The following is a 20,978-nucleotide window of genomic DNA, read 5'->3' on the forward strand; positions in this document are numbered from 1 at the left end:
TTCATATTGGGTATAAAAATATTGTTGTAATTTCTTTACTACAATAATTTAGCATCCATATATATATATATATATATAAGATTTTAAAAAAGTTAAAAAAAATTAAGAGATTAGATTTTTCGTTACTTCCGTTTTTCGGATGGTTACATATATTTCTTTATATGGTAGTCATTGATCGCATCCTTAACATCATAGAACAAGAAAGATGGATGTCACATCTACTACCTGGCTGTGACCCCATTGTTTATTAATTTGATATCCATTCATTTTGGCAGTCAAGCATGACCATAAACAATTTTATATATAAGGAAAGGATGTCCGCAATTTTATTTTTATTTTTATAAACCATAAAATATGAAGAGTTTGGTCAAATTTGAATGGTCATAAACTTTGTGACATATGATTCCTAATTGGTTTCGATTTTCCGACTTTGTACAAAAACGAACCAAGGACATAATATCCACCTTGTTGTTTGTCCTTCCTTAGCATTCTAATTAAATTAATTGTGCAGTAATGATAACACACCGTAAAACTTTCTATTTTTGTATTTTGTTTACATCATCCTTATTTATACGAGAAACACTCTCATACAAAGAGGATAACACTTTTTACTATCCCGATCAATAACATAACGACATAACCTTTTTGCACCAGCACTGCACCCATGTGTCCAGACGGAGAAGCTCATTATATATCCGCGTCATCATCTCATCGCCATCATCAAAGTAATGCAGTTTTTCATTTTCATTATAATGCAGCGTGGCAAATACTGTTGCTGCTTGTGCATTTTCATGTCTTATATTATTCAAGGGATGGCCTCAAGAAATTATTGCACTAACCCCATGTCGGCTTTCAGGACCCACTTTATTGGATTTCAATTCAATCAATTATCTCAATATTATTTGAAATAATAATAATAATAATAATAATAAAACATTGCTCCCTCCTTTGAATGTTCTGTTTAGATGAGAAGCATATGGATAAAATGCTGGTGAAGCGGAGGAGTATATTAGGGCTATGCCAATGGCCACAGAATTTTGTTGCCATCACTTTCAGTCTTCTTCAAGTTTTCAGGCATCATGTTGGGTGGTTAAGAAACCAAGGAACCGAAGCAGAAGATAAGACCGCCATGAGCTCTATGAACTATAGAACCCTGCGCTAGGGACAAGTAATTAAGAAGCGTCACACCTCCAGAATCATTCATACCATATGCATTTCAACTTTCAAATAGTGATGCCTATAAACAACAAAAGTGCATGTTTCAAGCTTGTTGTCGCTACGTAAGAGGTTTGTAATTCAAATAATTAAAAGCGTTTACGAATGTGTCAAGGCTTCTTGTTATCTATTTCCGCCTTTTTTGGATCTCGTTTCTCTTCATCAAGGCCCAAAAGTACATTCTCTGCGGTTTGTAGCCAAAGCCCAAACAATTGCGTTCTTTTAGTTGGGCCGAGTTTGAGGTCCATTATAATATTGTTTACGTTGGACGTCAAAGCCCAGATTAGATATCCATCTTCTTCCCCATTTCAGTTCCATTGTTCACCTAAAACCCCAATCCTTAAACCCTAAAAAGAAAATTTAGATTCTCAACCTTAAATGGCTCGATTAATTCGAACTGCTCAAAGTGCGCTGCGATTGTCTTCTTCCTGTTCATGCAAAACCTTAATCAATGTCATTCAACGCCACCCAAATCCTTCGCTGCAAGTGCAGAAAGCAATCTCAACCTCTCTCTTCCAAAACAGACCTTACGCTTCTGAGACGCTTCCCAAGTCGCCCATGGAAGCTAACATCCTTAGAATCCTCAGAAACGAGGAGGAGTACCAGTCCGAGTATGCTCCTCCTGAACAGGTCGGTCATCCTCCTCCTCTGTTTGGTTTGTAAGAAAATGCACGAACATAAACTGAGAAAGCAACCATTTTTATTAACTTGATTGAGTAGGTCTTTGTGATTTCTCGATTCCCATTTAAGTGTATTCATACTGGACAGTTTGAAATGTCGATTGTAATCCATTTTCATATTTTGTGATGGAAATTATAACAATTGACAACAGCCTCCTACAAAATTCAATTCGTTTACGCTGCAAGATCGGCCAGGTGAGCTGTGGATGACAATGAGAGGAAAATTTGGAGACACTGAGGATATTAAAATTGAAGTTACTATGTTTGATGGGTATGAAATGGTTCCCAAGACTGGAGATGACAGTTCAGGGGAAGACGTGCGTCTTCACCTCAGTATGCTTGTTGATATTTCCAGGGGGGATGGCTCCAATGATTTGGAGTTTATGTGCTCGGCCTGGCCGGACCGTCTAGAGGTTCAGAAAGTTTATGTTCTTGATCGTTATAGAATGCCGGCTAAGCCATATATGGGACCTGATTTCAGGTACATTGCTTAATTTCTGCCAGCAAGTATATGATGCACAAAGAATGAATGTTTGTTGGTTGTATGAGTTTGCAGTGTTGGGTGTTTGGAGGTGACTTGTTTCTTCTTCTGTGTTTTTGGACAGGAGTTTGAAGAGAACGATTCAAAAGAGGTTTATTGAGTATTTGGAAGCAAGGGGAGTGAATGATGAGCTTTCTGTTTTCCTGCATCAATATATGGCGAACAAGGACAGAATAGAACTTATCAAATGGTTGGGAAAGGTCAAGTCCTTTCTGGAAAAATAGAACGGTACACATGTCTAATACCTCTTCCCTCGATTTAGATTTGTGGTGATTCATTTGTTCTTCTTCCCTGAAAAAATTTGTCATTGATTGGAAAGAAGGTTCTGCCTAAGTTATGCTTTATATTATATGTAAGCATGCCTTCAAAATCATAGGTTTACAATGTAATATTTATTCAGGTCAGCAACTCTGTCTGTCTTATAGCTTTAAGATGCTTCTGATTGTATGAATTACTCCAAGCAAAGTGATGGGAAATTAGGATTTGTGATGGTATGCAGATTTATGCAGTGTTCATGTCTTTGTTTGCTGATTTCCATTAGCTAAGCTGAAAATGAAGTTTGACAAGGGCTATCAGCTATGCGTCCTGAAAGTCTTACTTAAATAGAAACTCAAAATCTCTTGATGAATAAAATTGACGGAAAAAAAGTTGGTGCCTCTAGTATTATTGTTGAAGTATTGCGTCTCGTAACAGTGGAATTGGTAATGTCACGAGCTTGGTTCAAACCTCAAAACATGTTTTTATTAGTTATCGCCATTAGTCCTCCATCGCCCTTGTTTGAAACGTGATTGTTTGAAGGTGTCTGTGGATCATTTTTCACATGATTGTTTGAAGGTGTCTGTGGATCATTTTTCGGGGAACTAAGGCGGTTGGTTTGAATTATACCAAAAAATGAAAATAAAAAACCAGCAAACAACAAATTGTCGGCGTTTCCAGCATGCTTAAATATTTTATCAACCCATAGACAATCATAAGGTTTACTTGCAAAATGTGCATGCAGATGTGAAGGTGTGGGAATATGACATGTGCTGGGGCAACAATGCGAAAACCTTGTTTATTGGGCCGGCAGGTTCAGTGACTTACGCCAACCTCGAAGAAATTTGAGTTTCTGATGGGAAAGTTATGTAAAATGTGACACATAAACTATTATTACATTATTATACAAAAATGTTTAAAATTGAACTAAATCTTTCCTAGATTTTCAGATCAGTTAACGAAAGTGACTCGGTACACGCTCCTCAAAAGAGGACAAAGATACCACCAATTTTTTGAACATAAAAAAATGAAAAAGCAAGTCATTTCATATGATGCATACAACGACAAAAAAACATCATCAACCTTATATTCACCAAGTATGACTCATTTATTTTGGGTTTCTTGTAATCTCAAGTTGACAACTTTCCACGTTCATCTATCTAATCCCCTTCGTCAGTGGCAGCTTTGTCTCAACTCAAGTCTATTTTCTTTATTTTTATACAAACAATTGATATTGGAGAGGCGCGGCATTCGAACACACATTAGGATTAGGTATTAGGTATAAAGGTGACTGTCCTATATCATTTGAGCTATTAAAAAACGGTAAGTTTTGGTAAATTATGTGTTTATGATCTGTCTATTGTAAATCGGCAAAGATTATAGAATCAAATTTGTCTCATTGTATTTGATTGTTTGTTTTGTTTGGATCGAAGTAGACGGATAATCCTAAATTATTTAGAACAATACTCACAAGCGTCACATGTCCTTTCGCGTGCAAAGCATAACATTTTTGAAATTTTGTTGGCCCAAAACAAAGGAGCTCTCTTCTGATAACACTATTTGATTTGAACATGGCTCCACCTTCCAAATTTATCTGTTTTCTAAAATAAAATTCCTTTAATTGAAGAAAAATAACAAGAGGGTTCTTTCTGTTTTATTTTTAACCAAAATGAGGATTCAACAAGTTATAAAAAAATGAAAAATGCTAACCCAGATAGCTATGGACAAGTTCAAAGCAAACCAAAAAGAAAAAGGTTTTTTGCCGTTCTAAAAAAAATAAAATTTATACAACCATGAACCATATTCGAAATTTTAACAAGAAAATTTAAACAACATCTCAATAATAACAGAAAAAAGAAAAAAAAAAACAAAACAGAGGATCATATATGTTACATTGAATAAGAATTTTGCAGAGCCTATACTAAACTACCTAGAGCTTGAGGGACAAGTCAAGCTTCTTCATTTCCTCCTGATCACTCTTGAAACGACTGCCGTTTGCCAACCAGAATTTACCAATTTCGTCATTGGCTTGGGAACCCATCTTGTTCTTTCCCATGTCAAATCTACCAGCACCGCCTCTACCCGACGTCGTTTGGAAATTCTCTGCTGCTGCTGCTGCGGCTAGCTTCCCAATTGCTGGTTGTTGATCAATGAGCGGTCTTGACCTGTAGCCACGATTTCCATACGAACTTCCGAACCCAATAGAAGAAGATGACATGTGAGAATTAGGCTTGTGAATCATTGAGTGCGCCTGAATGTCCAAAGCTTTGTGATTATAAGCAGCGCCATGGAGAGGCAGAGAAGCCAAGCTTGAAATATGATGGTGATGGTGATGATGCAAGTAAGGGTACCCAAAACCTGCAGGTGCTGAGGCCATTACATGTGTCCCTAACATCCTCTGTCCTCTCTTTGCTAGGGTCCTCTCTCTTTTGTGGGCATTTTGGTGCCCTCCAAGTGCCTGTGAGCTGTAGAATTTTCTTTGACAGTAGTTGCATGAGAAAACTCTAGGCTCTGCCCCATCAGAGCTAGGGGCAGCTGTACCTTCTGATGAACCCATGTCCAGGCAATCAATGAGGTTGAGTTCTGGATTGAACCCACCATTTGAATCCTCAAGATCTACTAAAATATTGGGCTTCATCTCTTTTTCTTGATCTTTATTAGCTTCCTCTTCATCTTCCTCAACTAGTTTCTGTTTGGTCTCTTTGGGGTCCTGAAGTGGTGTGTTTGGACATGGAGGAGCCTCTGGAGCAGAGATGATATATGTTTCATAATTCCTGGTTGGTTCCATGGCACAAATGTTGGAGCTCTTTTTTTCTTTCTTCTTCTGAGTTATCAACTGGGATTATGAAATTTGAGTTGATAGAAAAGCTAGCTAAGCAACAGGGATAAAAAGTTTATTGATGGGGGAAAAGTAAATTGCTTTGTGGTATATATGGATAATGGAAGAATGCACTGTTCTACTAGCTTTTAAAATATTAGATCCTTTCATCAAATTAGATCTTTAAAGTATATTGGCAGGTTCACTTATTGTCATGCACTTTGATTGGATCAATGGAACTTTTTCACCGTTCTATCCATTAGCACATATATATTATACATTAATAAATCGACCCCAAAAAAAAAACGAAAAACTTATTTTTAACAAGAAAGTATCGTTTTCCTTTGATATCATATCCAAGATTGTGTTTGTTTACTGTAACATGCTCAATAATGTGCATCAAACTCAATAGCAGATTTGTTGTCGCATATTGAATTTTTTTCATATAAAAAAATCAATTAAAGATTGGACATTCGAACTTGTGACTTATTCGAGAAAATAAGTTCCTTAGAAAGATTTTGAGTTTTATTTTCTTGAAAAATAGACGGACTTGAAGCGACGGATGATCCCGGAAGTGTCGCCCTAGCCAGGGCATGCAGATGCCTTAGTACATTGAGTGTGCCCCTTACCACATTATGTGGGGGCATCACTTTGCTTGGATGTTCCATAATCATCTCACTCTCATGTGTTGTGGACAGACCATTATTGACATCTTCCTATAATTTCATTGACTTATTTTCTCCATCTCTATTGAGAATGAAATTAATCAATTACTTCGAGTTGGGGTCATGAAAATGAGGGTCCTTCTCAATGCCCTTTTTGTGTTATAATCATATCTTCCCTTTGAAAAACTAGACTGGAGAACTAGATCACAGGCTCAACACATGTTAGGTGGAGTAAATGTTATAATTACTGGTTTTTTTTTTCCTTTTTTTCAGAGAAAAACAATAGCATGTTATTGAGGAAGAGGAGGGTAACTAGTACAAAAATGGGGCTATGTCGTTAGGTATTAGGTGAGTATATCTATAACAATGGGCTTAGTCGTCGGTCTAATTGGATAGCCTTACTTGTTCAACTGAAAGCGGGAGCTTGAACCTTATCTTGGATAGAGTGCCCCGGTCCCCCTCAGATAATTACTGGGTTTTATATTGTCATTTTCATAACCTAATAGCCATATCAAATATATATAATTAACTATCATTGCCAATAAGTGAATGTTTTATTTGTTCTCCTCCTAAATTTTATCGTATTCTAGGGTCTAGCTAGCTGTTGTCAATTGTCTAGGCTCTAAATATAAAATATAATCTTAAACTTGTCATAGAGTCCATGTTACTACAGTAATATAGTATTAGCACGCAAAGTACAGACATAAACTAAGTTGAGAGACAGGTAAAGCCAATTCGGGTCGCTGGCATAAAGCCAAATATTCTGATATTTTTTAAAAAAGGAAAAAAAAGAAGAAAAAAAGGAAGAAAAAAGAGAGAGATGATTTGTCAATGGTAGAGAAGGCGACAAATGGCCGACAAATAAAAAAGGGTGAAGGTGACGTGGAGTTGCTCATGCTAATATGCAATGATAGTGCAGTTACATGCTGCATTATGAATATTTAAAGAGAAATAAATCTGCAAAGTGAAGCCCGAAAGATAAGTATAATCTGAGTTTTAATATTGATAATTATTGCACGGGCATAAAGTCATTTTAGGCAACTTTCTCTTGTTTCGGCCAATCATAACCCGCACATAAAAGTTTGGTAGAATAAACACAACTGACTGAGTGGAGTTTGGCATTTTACCCTCATTGGCTTAACTTAAGCGAAACAGACACCCCCTTATGATTCTCCATGTAACATTCATAGTCAAATCAAATGGGACCAAAATCTCTTTTTAAGATCTCTCTGTCTCTTTAAACCAACTTCTCAATTCACAACTCTAAAAGAAGAAACACAGGAAAGTTCCATTATTCCATTCCATTCCATCATCATCCTCGTCATCCTCGTCTCTCCTCCTCCACGTACAAATATACTTTCCATATCACCAACCCTAAGTAAGTTTGAAACCACTCACCTCACCTCACTCGTGTTCCAAATACAGACACTTCCACTTTCATTTCCCCACGCACACTCCAAAACACCAACAGTGAACTTCAGTCCACCTTAGGCTTCTTAGTGGGTGGGTCTAGGCCCGGCCTTTATTTGGGCTCATTCATTTCATATCCTAATTTAGGGTCTGCCGACTCAAACTGTTGAGGTGGATCCATGCTTTCTCTGCTTTTTGACTTTCTTTGCCAGTATAAACAATTTGACATTTTGATTCAGAACTGTGCAACATCATTATATTTAATATATAAAGTGAAGTTTACCCACTTTGAAGCTGAAGCATTCAACTTTGGCTAGTTTTGCTGATTTGATTGGATTGGACCAATCAAAAATACACTGAAAACATCTAGATAAACATTACAAAGTCCATCAAGCGTGCATCCAAAGTCAGTGGCTTGCTTTATTCGCCAATCACCACTCAGTTCATCTAACATGGCATGTTAAGATACTATATAATGCTACTCTTACTTGACTTGTTCAATTGTCAATTGCCATTTGTTGTCTTACAAGGAGTTCAACCAGATATCAGATCAGTGCATGTGATCATGATTCATGAATCATGACTGTATGCTTCAAAAGAAGAGCAAAGAACATGATGCTTGAAAGAATTATTTGAATTTCATTTAAAGCACAAGTCCAACTTTTCTATTCAATTTTTTCATGCGTTTTACCCAAACCCTGTAAATTAGTGGACTGAAAGAAAAAACAACTTAGACTCAAACTAGGACAGAAAGAGACAGAAGTAACTGGTCTGCAGACTTGTATTTATATTTGAGACCACCGCAACCAAATTTAACTTACCCTGTTTTTTTTTCTTTCTATTTACTATTCCATTCCAAACAGAAAGAACTTTTCTTGCTCCGTTGGTTCTAGTTTGGCTGCGTGTGTTTGATATATTCCTCCTCCTCCTTGACCCCTACATGCTAATCTAGTTTGAAAATTAAAATGTCTCCAGCAGGAAACTTCCACCGCAAACTTCCAAGCACAAAACCAATTGTGACAACTTGGTCGATTCAAACCATAGCCTATGCACTTGCCTGCTCTATAAAACAAACGCGATCAAACCCTGACAAAATCAGAGCAGCAATAATGGGTATCCCAAAGTTCATGCCTTTTGTAATCTTCCTCACAATTCTACTTCAAAATTGTGAAGCAAACACGTTTCCTTCTGTTCATCCACCACACAAAGGGATCAGAGCAGCATATTGGCCATCGTTTAACACATTCCCAGCTTCCTCTATAGACACCTCCTACTTCACCCACATCTACTATGCCTTCCTCTTACCCGAACCCACCACTTACAAACTCAACCTCACCCAATTCGACCAAAAAACAATACCCAAATTCATCGGAGCGCTCCGTACCCGAAACCCGCCCGTCAAAACCCTTCTCTCCATCGGCGGCGGAGGTAACAATGCAACAGTATTTTCACTCATGGCTAGCACCCAGCTGACCCGGAAAGCCTTCATCAGTTCCTCCATTGAAGTGGCTCGAAAATTCGGGTTCCAAGGCCTCGACTTGGACTGGGAATTCCCAGCTGATGCTGTGGACATGTCAAATCTTGCCTTGCTGTACAAGGAATGGAGGACGGCTCTTGACAATGAAGCTAGAATTAACGGTAAACCGCGTTTACTTTTAACCTCCGCGGTATATTATGCGTCGAAATTTACCGTTTATGGCGGCCCGAGAGCGTATCCAGCCTGGGCAATAAGTAAATATCTGGATTGGGCCAGCCCGATGTGCTTTGATTATCACGGGTCATGGGAAAATTTCACTGGGCTGCATGCTGCGTTGTATGATTCCAAGAGTAATATTAGTACCAGTTATGGAATCGGGTCATGGATCCAAGCCGGAGTACCGCCCAATAAGCTCGTCATGGGGTTGCCACTATACGGGAGGACTTGGACGCTCAAGAACCCGATCGTGAATCGGGTTGGAGTGCCTGCTTTGGGTGTTGGGCCTGGGGATGGCGTTTTGGTTTATCACCAAATACTAAATTTTAACAAGAGAACTAATGCAACTGTTGTATTTGATAGCAAAGCGGTGGCGTATTATTCTTATTCGGGTAGCTCTTGGATCGGGTATGATGATGTCCGATCCGTGAACATAAAGGTCCGGTTTGCGAAGTCGCTAGGCTTGGGTGGATACTTCTTTTGGGCTCTGGGTCAAGACAAAGACTGGACTATATCAAGCCAAGGTAAGTCTCCAGCACACACTCAATTACCTCATTAGTAATAGTATTTCGTTTCGTTTTAAAAATTAGGTTTGGTTTTACATTTCTAATGATTTGTTTCTTGTTTGGCAGCTTCAAATGCTTGGAAATATTGAAGGGAAAATGGAATATCCACAACTCCACATGTAGCCTACTATCATCTATTTGGATTTATGTTGTATGTCTAATTATCACATTGTAGCAAGGCGTTGTAGCGCAGTCAATCAAGGATATTTATCTATGCATCCAAAATTCTATGTTCGCAAAACGATTGAAAAGGTTTCAACTATGTTTGCTTATCATGATATTCTTCAAACATAACCAAGTTAGCTAGAGCGGATGTGCTCTCCACTTAGCATCCGAGTTCAAATCACCCTCCCGTAGTTTAGATTAGTTTAAAGTAGAATATCGCTTGTATTAAAAAAAATCGTGATATTCTTCGAACATAACCAAAGGCTCATCTTTTTTTTCTTTTCTTTTTCCTTTTTCCTTCAAGGTAAATATGAAACTAAACCTAGAGTTGATTCTTCACAATATCATGCAAAATTGCAACTCTAAACTTATGTGGTTTGAAAACCATTGTGGAAATAATGATATACAATAACAAATTACACAACTATGTTAATTAATAATTTTTTAAAGTGCCAATTTTATTGCTAAAAAACTTCGGACAAAATTAATGAGTAAATGCCACTCGAAATTTTTTTTCTCTAATGAAAAAGTGAATTTTCCCCCATAAAAAAGGATGGAATTAAAAAAATGGAACATTCTAATATTGGGATTCTTTGTACCAAAAGCCAAATTGAACCAGAAAAGGGTTCATTTCAGGCAAGTTGGGTTTTGTGAAGGGTTTTTACAAGCCCAGTAAGAGGCTTCACTATTTAAACTTTTCTTTGATACTATTCTCTCTCTTCGATTTTTTTTTTAGTGGGAGTTTGTGATTTTTTTTGGGTCATAAGTTTGTGAAGTTGTGTGGTTGAGACTCGAGAGGATGATTATTGAGCAGGGCCGTGATGGTAAAAGAGGTCAATTTCCCATTGGACTGCGTGTGCTTGCCGTGGATGATGATCCTACTTGCCTCATGCTCTTAGAGATTTTACTCAAACCACTGCCAATATCATGGTTTGTTTATGTGCTCTATCTTCTTATGCTTCTTTTTTGGAGTTTTGCTATGTTGTCAAGCTTCTTGGCTTTTTTTTTTTTGGGTCTGAATCACGAGGTGGTCCTGGATGGGCCCCAACTATGGGTGACACCTTTAAGCCTTAACCACAATCAAGACTAATCCCCACTCACACCGGGTCGGCTCGTAAAGGGTAAAGTGCTGGCTAAAGTGGTGACTCCGTACGAGAGCAGGGATCGAACCCCTGACCTCTCTTAAGGAATGAGAGTGCCGAACCACTCACACCAACCACCTTGGTTAAGCTTCTTGGCTTTCAATGGGAAATAGTGTTGTTGTTTATATTTAGTGTTTCTTTTGGTAATTATTTGTCTTATTTTTTGGTGAGAATTTTATGTAAATATGATCACAAATTACTTTTTGGTATTTATTTGTATTTTGGGCCTCATATAACAATTATTTGTATTGCCAACGGATTCTACCTCAATGAAAAAAAGGTCATGACTTGTAGATTAGTAGTCTCAGGTTTGAACCCCCATGGCCCCTTGGTTGAGAAACTCCCCTCCCATTATAGTTGTAATTTAGATTGTCGCTTGTATCTATATATATAAAGCAAAAGGCAGAAAATTGTGAAACATTTAAAATACCAGAAAATACCCTTGGTTAATGCAAACATTAAGAATTGAAATTATTAATTAAATGAGGATAATATGGTAAATTCACACTTTTTCATATTTAAAAAAATTAAAATTAAAAGAAAATCAAATAATGGATCCTATTTTTATGGAATACAACTACCCATTATCTTTTTTAATTCTAAAATAAATTTAAATTTTTTTAAAAAAAGCCTTTCGCAGGCGCGGAAGCACGTGCAGAGAGGCTAGTTATAATAAAATAAAAACAATTATTCGTATGTAAACTATTTATCTTTTTCTTCAAAATTTGGATCAAGTCTTAATTTTCGTTTCCCATAAAGCTTGAAATAAGATTGACCCTTGTAGTTGTTTGATCCAACGGTTACTCAGAGGAGATATAATTTTCAACAGATAGGTAGGGTTTTCAATTATGTTCAAATAGAATTCTCTCCTTCATTGTTAATAGTATAATTATGAATGGATTTTGCAGTTACGACTACCATTCACGCAATAACGGCATTGAAGTTGTTAAGAGAAAACATGTTCGATCTGGTCATCACTGAAGTCCATATGCCAGACATGGATGGATTCAAGTTGCTCCAGCTTGTGAGGCTTGAGATGGATCTCCCTGTTATAAGTAAGCCACCACCAATATCAGGAATTCTAGTGCAGACGTTCCTACTTTGCTAAATGACGGAATTTTGTCAATACGGGTTGTTATTGACATGTTATCGACAATGTTATATGTTGTCTTTATATCTTCTTTTTTCACACTAAAAATTTTAATTCGAAGTTTTTAGTTACACATTAATGTGACATAATTTTTGAAGTGTGACACACATGTTGTTGCTTGTTTCTCTAGTGTTGTCTACAAATGCCAGTACAGAGGATGTGATGAAGACAACAACCCATGGAGCTTGTGATTATCTGGTGAAACCAGTCCACATTAAGGAGCTGAAGAACATCTGGCAACATGTGATCCGGAGAAAGATGAAGGGTTATTATTCAATGGACCTGCACACAAATCTTGGCCATCGTCAGGGTATATTTGATGATCATGTTCATGTTGGGAGTGATGAACGATCTGCTAGACCATGCTCGCAATTATGCACCCGAAATTCAGAGCACAAAAAGCCCCAAACATTTTTTTGGACTGCAGAAATGCATCAAAAGTTTGTTGCTGCTGTTATTAAGCTGGGCATTGACAATATGTTCTTCAATCGTTTGGGTTCCCTATTTAAATTCTGCAATTGCTCATATGTTTGTTTTTGATGCAGAGGCTCTTCCCAGCAAGATTCTAGATTTGATGAATGTTGAGAAGCTTACAATAGAAAATGTGGCAAGCCATCTCCAGGTATAAATTAATGCTCATATTTCCTTAGTTCAGTGCAGTCTTTTATCTTGTATTCTAGCAAGCTTCTTATGCTCTTTACTTTTCTTATCTTTTTCGTTGCAGATATATGAGCCTTACCTGAAAAAACTCAGCTGCCTGGCTTTACAGAAATAAATCCTTAATTATTTTATGTTCCAGAAAGCTTGTTAATTCTTAATTATTACATGGCTTCCCATGATTTAAAAGGATGTGACAATTTACTTGGTTCTTTTCTTATAAGATAATAATTGCTTCACTTGATTCTTATATGCTCGTAGAATAACATTAAATTACTGTGAAGTTACTTGTAAATCACACGTAACATGTAAATCAGAGCAATTGTTATTCAAACCTAAAACTCTATTCGCATTTAAGAATTTAGACAACGCAACATCACTAATTGCCAGCCGTTGATATTCATATGTGTGTTGGTTGAAGACTAAAATAGCAAAATACTTAGATGATGATGAGGCAATCGATTCAGATAAAGGAAGGTTGTAGGAAAGTCACTCAACATGTTTAAAAATGGTGAGCATATATACCTCATAGGAGACCATTCACAAGCCTGCCTTATATTTAGCCAACTTGCATATTGTCCTTCCCCCCCTACCAGTCACCACGACCTACCTCCTCTCTTAAAATATAATCATGCCAAACGGAAAATCATGTGACTCAAAAAAGCAAGGAATCTGAAGATTTTGCACCCAACATGAATCTTCTAAAATAATGCATTTCACAAGCAGCAAAACTATATTATATTATTTCATGCTTATAGAGAACAAGAAAGAGGGATAAGCTTTTGTTATCATGCCACCATTTTATTAATACTTGTTGCCTTAGTCAATGATGCTGCTTTTGATCATCATGTATTTATTTATATAAGCTCATTGGTGTCTCGTTTTGAGCCAGATAATGGTTGCATGATCCTCCAATCCAAGATGCCGTAGGAATTAACTTAATTATATCATTATCAATCTTTAATCTTTGATGTTAGGATTATTTTGCCACTAAACTTCTAAATCATCATGATGTAACTTAATAACTTTTACAATCAACCTATGCTGCTGGCTGTTGATTTTTGCTGACTACCTAATGGCCCCTTAATAGATTTCCAGTTAAATTATTCTTATTAAACTACGATTATGACGAGTCGTTCTCATTCTTGGTCATCGATGATAACTCTAAATGAGTTCTTAAGATCAGAATATTATCATCCTTAAAACGCAATCTATATATAATCGTTTAATTAACTAGTCTAGCTACTTGTACTGGTACTCTAATACAGTTTGTGAAATGATAGAAGTTGGATGAAATGAAAGCTTGTGTTAACTTTGCTTTGAGGGCTTAAGTACGGATGGAAACCACTAAATATTATATTATATTAGGGTTTAGGGTAAATCTCATTGTCTAAGATTATAACTTTTCACACAAAAAATCCGAAATGCCTCATGCTACGTTTTTCTCCACTAAAATGAGTCGATGACACACTCAAGGACCAGGCTAGGTAGTGGGTTTTCCATTGAACTTGAATGTGATTGATTTGCTTGCTAGCTTTTCTTAGGATTGGCTCTCCCTCTCTCTCTCTCTCCCCCCCCTCTCTCCCTTAAATAATCATCACAGTGTCTCTTTCTCCAACTCCACGGTCCACCCACCCACCTTTCACAGGTTCCTGGATTTGTCTCTATCACTTATTAAGGTGTGATCTTCGGGTATATATCTTACTTTTTCTTCTTCTTTTTTTCTTTCTTTTTTTGGCCGAGTGGTTTTGTTTTGAAATTCACAATAAGAGGAAAACGATAAATGTACGTAGTTTTATTGTATCAACTTAATTAGTGTAATTAGAAGAGGCCATGCTCTTTGCTTTAGACCAAAATTAAGAATAATATAGCTTTTTTTTATAGGGGATGAGTCGAACACGACATGTCAAATTCGACGAGAATTGTTTTTAACCACTTCATTTACAAGTTTCTTACCAAATTAAGAAGAAAATTAGCAGCCAAATCATTGACTAAAGAAAATTGTTTGAAACGAAGACATTGGAATGTGTTAATTTTTTAAAAGGAAGAAAAATCAACATATATATGTAAATATAATAAGATTTTTTTAAATACAAGCGATAGTCTAAACTACAAGGAGGAGGGGGTTCATACACGCTACTAAGGTGCTAGAGGGGTTCAAATGCAGGTTAAGACCCTTTTCCGCTTCTTCTAAAATCAGTATATTGTGGGAACTTGTTTTGGAATTCCAAGCCAAAAAAAGGAAGAAGATATTGAAGAAATACAAAAATGTTATGAAAAAGAAGGGATTTTTTTTTCTACTACGAGCCTTCCAAAAATAATATTTCTTAAAGTCTACAATATTCATTATTCAATATTGAAACAAAAGCTACTTATGTGTTTTTCTTATCTTTATATTCTTTACATAATCAAACATTCTTCTTCGATCTTTTTTTTTAATGACCAAAAAGATCTTTTTTTTCCTCATTATTGAAGGTAATTATGAAACCAAATATAGAACTAAATCTTAACAATATCATGTAAATTGCAACTCTAGATTTGTGTTTCTTAAGAATCATGGTGGAAAAATAAGTTACAAATCGACAAGTATTTAACATTTATAATCATGCACCAAATTAACTCGGGTTCCTAAATCCCAATCTAGACCACTATATTTGAATTTCAAATGCTGCATGCGATACATTCTTTTGTAAAAACATAAAGGAAAAAGTCAAGACAATAAATGGTTTTTTTTTCCTTTAAATATCACTACATGTAAATTTCAGCAAAATCTAATGAAAATATAATATTAAAAGAACCAACTAGGAAATTTTGACAAAAAGGAATATGAAAAAGAAAAACATTTTTTAGAGGAAGACGATAGTATTTTATTGAAGAAAAATGAGTAATTAGTAGAAAAACCGGGGGGACTATGTTGTATTTTATGAAAAAGGAAATTTTTTGTGTGGATTTACTTCTCTTCCATTTAATAAATCATATCAGAATCTTCAGTTAAATCTTTCGGTTGCAGATAAAATCATAAAAGAACCAGTCAACTTGGTAAGATTCTCTTTTTCCCCATATGTATTTTTCAGTTTTAATGCTAATTCGTTTGTTCCTTATTTGGAAAATTCTAATTTCCTTTTTCTTATTGGGTTCCAAAAATTTTAATTTCTTATTTTTGAAATAGTCAAAACACAAAAAAATTTAAGAAGGGAAGAAACTCAAAATCAAAATTAATGCGAGATCATAATAATGAGAATCAACTGAGCCCAAAACCAGGAAAAAAAAGGGTCCATTTCAGGAAAGTCTACAGGGTCTAATTCTTCTTCCTTCTCTCACAGTCCATACATAGTTCAGATTCCTTTTCTCTCTCTTTCAACGCTTACACACACACACCCCAAGAGAGAGAAAGAGAGACCTTCATTAATAATAGTCTATGTTTACCACTAATCGCATTCCTTAATCCCTCTCTCCCTCTCTCCCTCTCTCCCTCTCTCTCTAATCACCCAACCCATTAGACTTTACAAGTCATTTTCTCTGCATCTTTGTGTTTTTATTGATTCTGGGTTTTGCCAAAAACTCAAAAAAGCAAGAGGCTTCAACATTCAAACTTCACTTCTCTCTCTTCCATTTTTATTTTCCGAGTTTGTCAAGTTCTCTGCTTGAGAAAAATGACTGTTGAGGGGGTACTTGATGAACCCAGAGACCAGTTTCCCATTGGAATGCGTGTGCTTGCCGTGGATGATGATCCCATTTGCCTTAAGCTCTTAGATGCTCTACTCCGTCGGTGCAAATATCATGGTTTGTTAATGGGGTTTCTGTGATGCCTTCTGGTTTTGTTTGGTGCTAAAATGGTGTTTTTTGTTTGGATTTTGTGTTGCTGTTGGTAGTTTTCATTTTGGTTATGTAAATTTATAGCACCTCCGTGATTTGTTTGCACTTCGGGTTTTATGCCAAAGTCAGTTTAATATAAGTTTGCACGAACATGGCTTCTTAGATATGTGTTTCTTGAAAAGATTTTGTGAGTCAATTTTGTATGTCTCCCTGATTCAATAATTTCTTCTAATATCCATTTGTATTTAAACGGTTGATCCAATCTTCTAAAATTAGGAGTAAAAGTCATGTTATTTCCCTTGAATTTAGAAACAAGAATATCTATCTCTAAGTTCTGTAATTTTGTCAGTCAATTTTATATTTTCTCCCTGATTCTGTAATTTCTTGTAATGATGATTTGCATATAAAAGGTTGATTCTTTTTACTAAAATTAGGAGAAAATGTTTTGTTTTTTCCTTTGAATTTAGAAATAAGATTATCTCTTAGATATTCTAGTCAATTAGGGGAGACAGGCATTCCGCAAATGGATTCTCAATTACATTCAAATTGAATTCTCTATTGCATTTTCTATAGGTACAATCAACATTTTCAGTTGGGTTGTGGTAGATTGGTCTGTTTTGGTTGCTCTTTTTTTGCATCTGTACGCTTGATTTTCCCCCTTGAAAATTGGTGGGTTTATAGTAACCTTGATGGATCTTGCAGTTACCACTACCAGTCAGGCAATAACGGCATTGAAGTTGTTGAGAGAAAACAAGAACAAGTTTGACCTGGTTATCAGTGATGTACATATGCCAGACATGGATGGATTCAAGTTGCTCGAGCTTGTAGGGCTTGAGATGGATCTCCCTGTTATAAGTAAAGCCACGCTAACTCTGCACAATCTTCATTATGTTGTCTGTAGCTTTTTTTTTTTTTTTTTTTTTTTCCCAATTTAAACTTTTTAATTAAACTTTTGATAAATGAATACAAAACTGTGAAATCCCTTTCATTTGTTTTGTTAAATTCTGAAATTTCGAGATATCTTAAATCTTTAAGATATTGGTAGAATTGTAGGAGCTCTTCTGCAGCTCTTGTTTTTAAGTTAGGATTCATTACTAATTATAACTGTAAACGTGTTCTTAGTGTTGTCTGCAAATGGGGATACCAAGCTTGTGATGAAGGGAATCACCCATGGAGCTTGTGATTACCTGCTAAAACCCGTCCGAATTGAGCAGTTAAAGAACATATGGCAACATGTGATAAGAAGAAAGAAAGTCGATTCAAAGGACCAGAATTCTTGCAATCAAGAAAAGTCACATGCTGGAAATGGTGAAGGAGGACCTGGATCAGCGGGCACAGGAAATTCAGATCAGAATGCAAAGCTCAATAAAAAACGGAAGGATCAGGACGAGGATGAGGATGATGATCGTGATGAGGATGGACATGATAATGACGATCCGTCAACCCAGAAAAAGCCTCGGGTTGTTTGGTCTCTAGAGCTGCATCGCAAGTTTGTGGCCGCTGTTAATCAGTTAGGCATTGACAGTATGTTCTTAATCCTTGGTCAAAGCTATTTGAGGAAATTATCCTTGTATTTGTGATAACCCTTAATATGCGGAATTTTTCAATCTTTTGGTCTTTTTTGAAATCATCTCTGAAGTTTCTGCATTTATAGCCTGGATTTGAAACTCCTAGTAGTGAGTAGATCATGTATCCCGAATCTGTCATACTTTGTGTTTTTTATAAAGATTTTTTTAATACTAACTCTTTTGCTTAAATTTATTTGTATGCAGAGGCTGTACCCAAAAAGATTTTAGATTTGATGAATGTTGAAAAGCTTACAAGGGAAAATGTGGCAAGCCATCTCCAGGTATGAATGCTCATATTCCCTTAGTTTAAGACAGTAGTAATATTCTATTATAGGAAGCTTATGTTGTTTTATTCTTTTGTTGTTGCAGAAATATAGGCTTTACCTGAAAAGAATCAGCCGTGTGGCAAACCAACAAGCTAATATGGTGGCAGCCTTAGGGACTTCTGATTCTTCATATTTGCGAATGACTTCTATGAATGGAGTTGGAAATTTCCATCCACTGACGGGACCTGGTCAGTTTCATAACAATGCATTCAGATCCTTCCCACCTAGTGGGATGGTTGGTAGATTGAACACTCCTGCTGGTCTGGGTCTACATTGTCTTCCTTCTTCAGGAATGTTTCAATTGAGTCATGCACAGAATACAAGCAACTCCATTAATGATCAGCCATTGATATTTCCTGGAAACCGTAATGGAAATATACTGCCAGCACCGTTGGAACTTGATCAACAACATGGTACTGAAGCTGCCTGCGTTGCAGACTTCTCTGCTGCTGTCAATGGTACAACAGTTTATCCTACTTCCAGTGGTCTCCCAGATGCAAAAGTGTTTAATAGTTCAAATGATGCTCTTGGGCTTGGAGACAACCCAATTTTAAGACACACTCGAGATTCTGAAGTTGGAAGAAATTATGTAAATCAATCTTCTGTATCAAGGGCCTCCTTAAGATCAGAATTGTCACCACCTTTTTTGGATCATGGTAGGTTGAATGACAACTGGTCAAGCGCTTCTCAGCCATCTATGTTCCGCTCAAATTCATTTTCTTCACGTGACTCATTCAAACAACCTACTCTGCTTCAAAGTAACCTGAAGGACAATATGCCTGTTATGTCTTCACAAATTGGGAGCCCTCAGATTGATGTCTCTATCTCCTGTCAATCGCAGGATTCAAGATTTGGACTACCAATCCAAGCATCTGCAATCAGCAATAATTCTGAGCAAACAATTAATAATGACCCATTTCAGGGGTGGGATGACCATAAGCAGGATTCCCAATACCCTTCAGATGTTATATGTACCTCAATGAACTCTTTGATGCCGGTTAATGATACTGTGGCTCCTTTTGACCAGAATTCGGACTCTAGAAGGACAACCTTCCAAAGAAACATGGACTTCAATTTGATTGGACAATCTAATTTTCTTGATCCATTACTCATGAAATATGATGATATTGAACTCTCAACTCAGGATGCATCATTGAAGATGAGACCGGGGTACCTTATGGACCAACGGAAGCTGCAGGGCGGTTACAACCCCAACAATGTTGGGTCATTGGATGAGTTAGTGAGTGCAATGATGAAACAGGTAAGAAACTTATTTTACCTGCCTTGCTTATTACTGTTTGAACTTGGATTCACTGACATTCCCTCTACAATGTTTTGATAACCAAAAGATAAAGGTGAGCTTTGTGTAGTTTTGTGCAAGTATTAGCAACACTTCTGGGGATCTGTTGAGGCGTAACAGTCCTTGTAGGGTCCTGTATGCTAAAAGAAATAGTGTTAAAATAAATCATGTTGGTTTCTGCCTCCGGATAGGTGCAACTTAGTTTTCATCTTCCCTACTTGATTAAATTTTCTGTTTGGAGCTAGCCAACTTTCAACATAATCTGAAACAGTGCAGCTATTTCACTGCATATTTCCGGTTAATGCAAATTTAACATAGACGGTCTTCAGTGATTATATAAGCATTAGCTTTTTGAAACTCAATAACATGAACTGGTGATGCAGGAAAGGAGATAAGGCGAAGTCAATGGCGGGGAAGGTTCAATGGCCATGTAGGGAAAAAAGAGAGGAGATATCACTGTCCTTCACTCCTCTAGTTTCAGAGCATTTGTCTACATATTTACATTAATATCAAGTTTTGTATTTTCCTAGCAAGAATTAGTCTCCATTCTCTCTAGTTTAGTTGCACATTAATCCGTTTTAGTTGTTTATCGAACAAAATTAGGGCTTGTTTAATCTGCTGTCATCCAGCCCCGGCAATGTATTAAGGAGTAGTTAATGATATCTCTTTGACTACACTACATATATGCTTTGGCTTCCCTTTAATATGTTCTGCATAACTAGCATTCTATTCCTCACACGCAGCAGCTTTATTTTTCTTCATTTTAATATATATATATTACAAAAATGAAAGAAGAATTTTGTGAATTATTTAGTCTTATATGTGGCTCTACATGCACGAATATGAAGATTACGATTTGATTGAGATAATGACAGGACTCACAATTTATTGAAGCATCTTTCGCCTGACCAAGAATAGTACATGTCACCATAATTTTATAATTTGAGTTTGTTCTGTAATGTGCGTTACCAAACGACCATCTCACATATATCTTGGAATAAATAGTTGGCT

General features: G+C 36.5%; 4 protein-coding genes and 1 pseudogene across 5 annotated transcripts; 4 read left to right on the forward strand and 1 right to left on the reverse strand.

Moving 5' to 3' along the window:
* The first annotated feature begins 1,512 nt into the window (after window positions 1-1,512).
* On the forward strand, window positions 1,513-3,585 carry LOC110762560 (Mitochondrial glycoprotein family protein). Of its 2 annotated transcripts, XM_021965210.2 has the most exons (4): window positions 1,513-1,845; window positions 2,048-2,376; window positions 2,501-2,664; window positions 3,437-3,585. In XM_021965210.2, the coding sequence occupies exons 1-3, from the start codon at window positions 1,594-1,596 to the stop codon at window positions 2,658-2,660; spliced, it is 741 nt and encodes a 246-aa protein (XP_021820902.1). In that variant the 5' UTR covers window positions 1,513-1,593; the 3' UTR covers window positions 2,661-2,664; window positions 3,437-3,585. The 2 variants fall into 2 exon arrangements, with proteins under 2 accessions (XP_021820902.1, XP_021820901.1); XM_021965209.2 differs by lacking the exon at window positions 3,437-3,585 and having other exon boundaries at window positions 1,514-1,845; window positions 2,501-2,951.
* Window positions 3,586-4,424: 839 nt separating this feature from the next.
* Window positions 4,425-5,627, reverse strand: LOC110762640 (zinc finger protein 1-like). The gene has a single exon (XM_021965301.2). It carries the CDS (start codon window positions 5,477-5,479, stop codon window positions 4,622-4,624), a length of 858 nt encoding a protein of 285 aa, XP_021820993.1. The 5' UTR covers window positions 5,480-5,627; the 3' UTR covers window positions 4,425-4,621.
* Window positions 5,628-8,399: 2,772 nt separating this feature from the next.
* On the forward strand, window positions 8,400-10,102 carry LOC110762554 (class V chitinase CHIT5a-like). The gene is made up of 2 exons (XM_021965203.2): window positions 8,400-9,801; window positions 9,910-10,102. Exons 1-2 carry the CDS (start codon window positions 8,550-8,552, stop codon window positions 9,930-9,932), a joined length of 1,275 nt encoding a protein of 424 aa, XP_021820895.1. The 5' UTR covers window positions 8,400-8,549; the 3' UTR covers window positions 9,933-10,102.
* Window positions 10,103-10,807: 705 nt separating this feature from the next.
* On the forward strand, window positions 10,808-13,075 carry LOC110762568 (two-component response regulator ORR22-like; annotated as a pseudogene).
* Window positions 13,076-16,173: 3,098 nt separating this feature from the next.
* LOC110762656 (two-component response regulator ARR12-like) lies at window positions 16,174-20,671 on the forward strand. The gene is made up of 6 exons (XM_088247392.1): window positions 16,174-16,740; window positions 17,476-17,628; window positions 17,896-18,297; window positions 18,546-18,622; window positions 18,711-19,928; window positions 20,351-20,671. The coding sequence occupies exons 1-6, from the start codon at window positions 16,611-16,613 to the stop codon at window positions 20,360-20,362; spliced, it is 1,992 nt and encodes a 663-aa protein (XP_088103518.1). The 5' UTR covers window positions 16,174-16,610; the 3' UTR covers window positions 20,363-20,671.
* The last annotated feature ends 307 nt before the right edge of the window (window positions 20,672-20,978 follow it).

Source organism: Prunus avium, chromosome 1 (genome assembly GCF_965620075.1).
Source record: "Prunus avium chromosome 1, drPruAviu1.hap1.1, whole genome shotgun sequence".
In the NCBI taxonomy this organism is placed as follows: Eukaryota; Viridiplantae; Streptophyta; class Magnoliopsida; order Rosales; family Rosaceae; genus Prunus; species Prunus avium.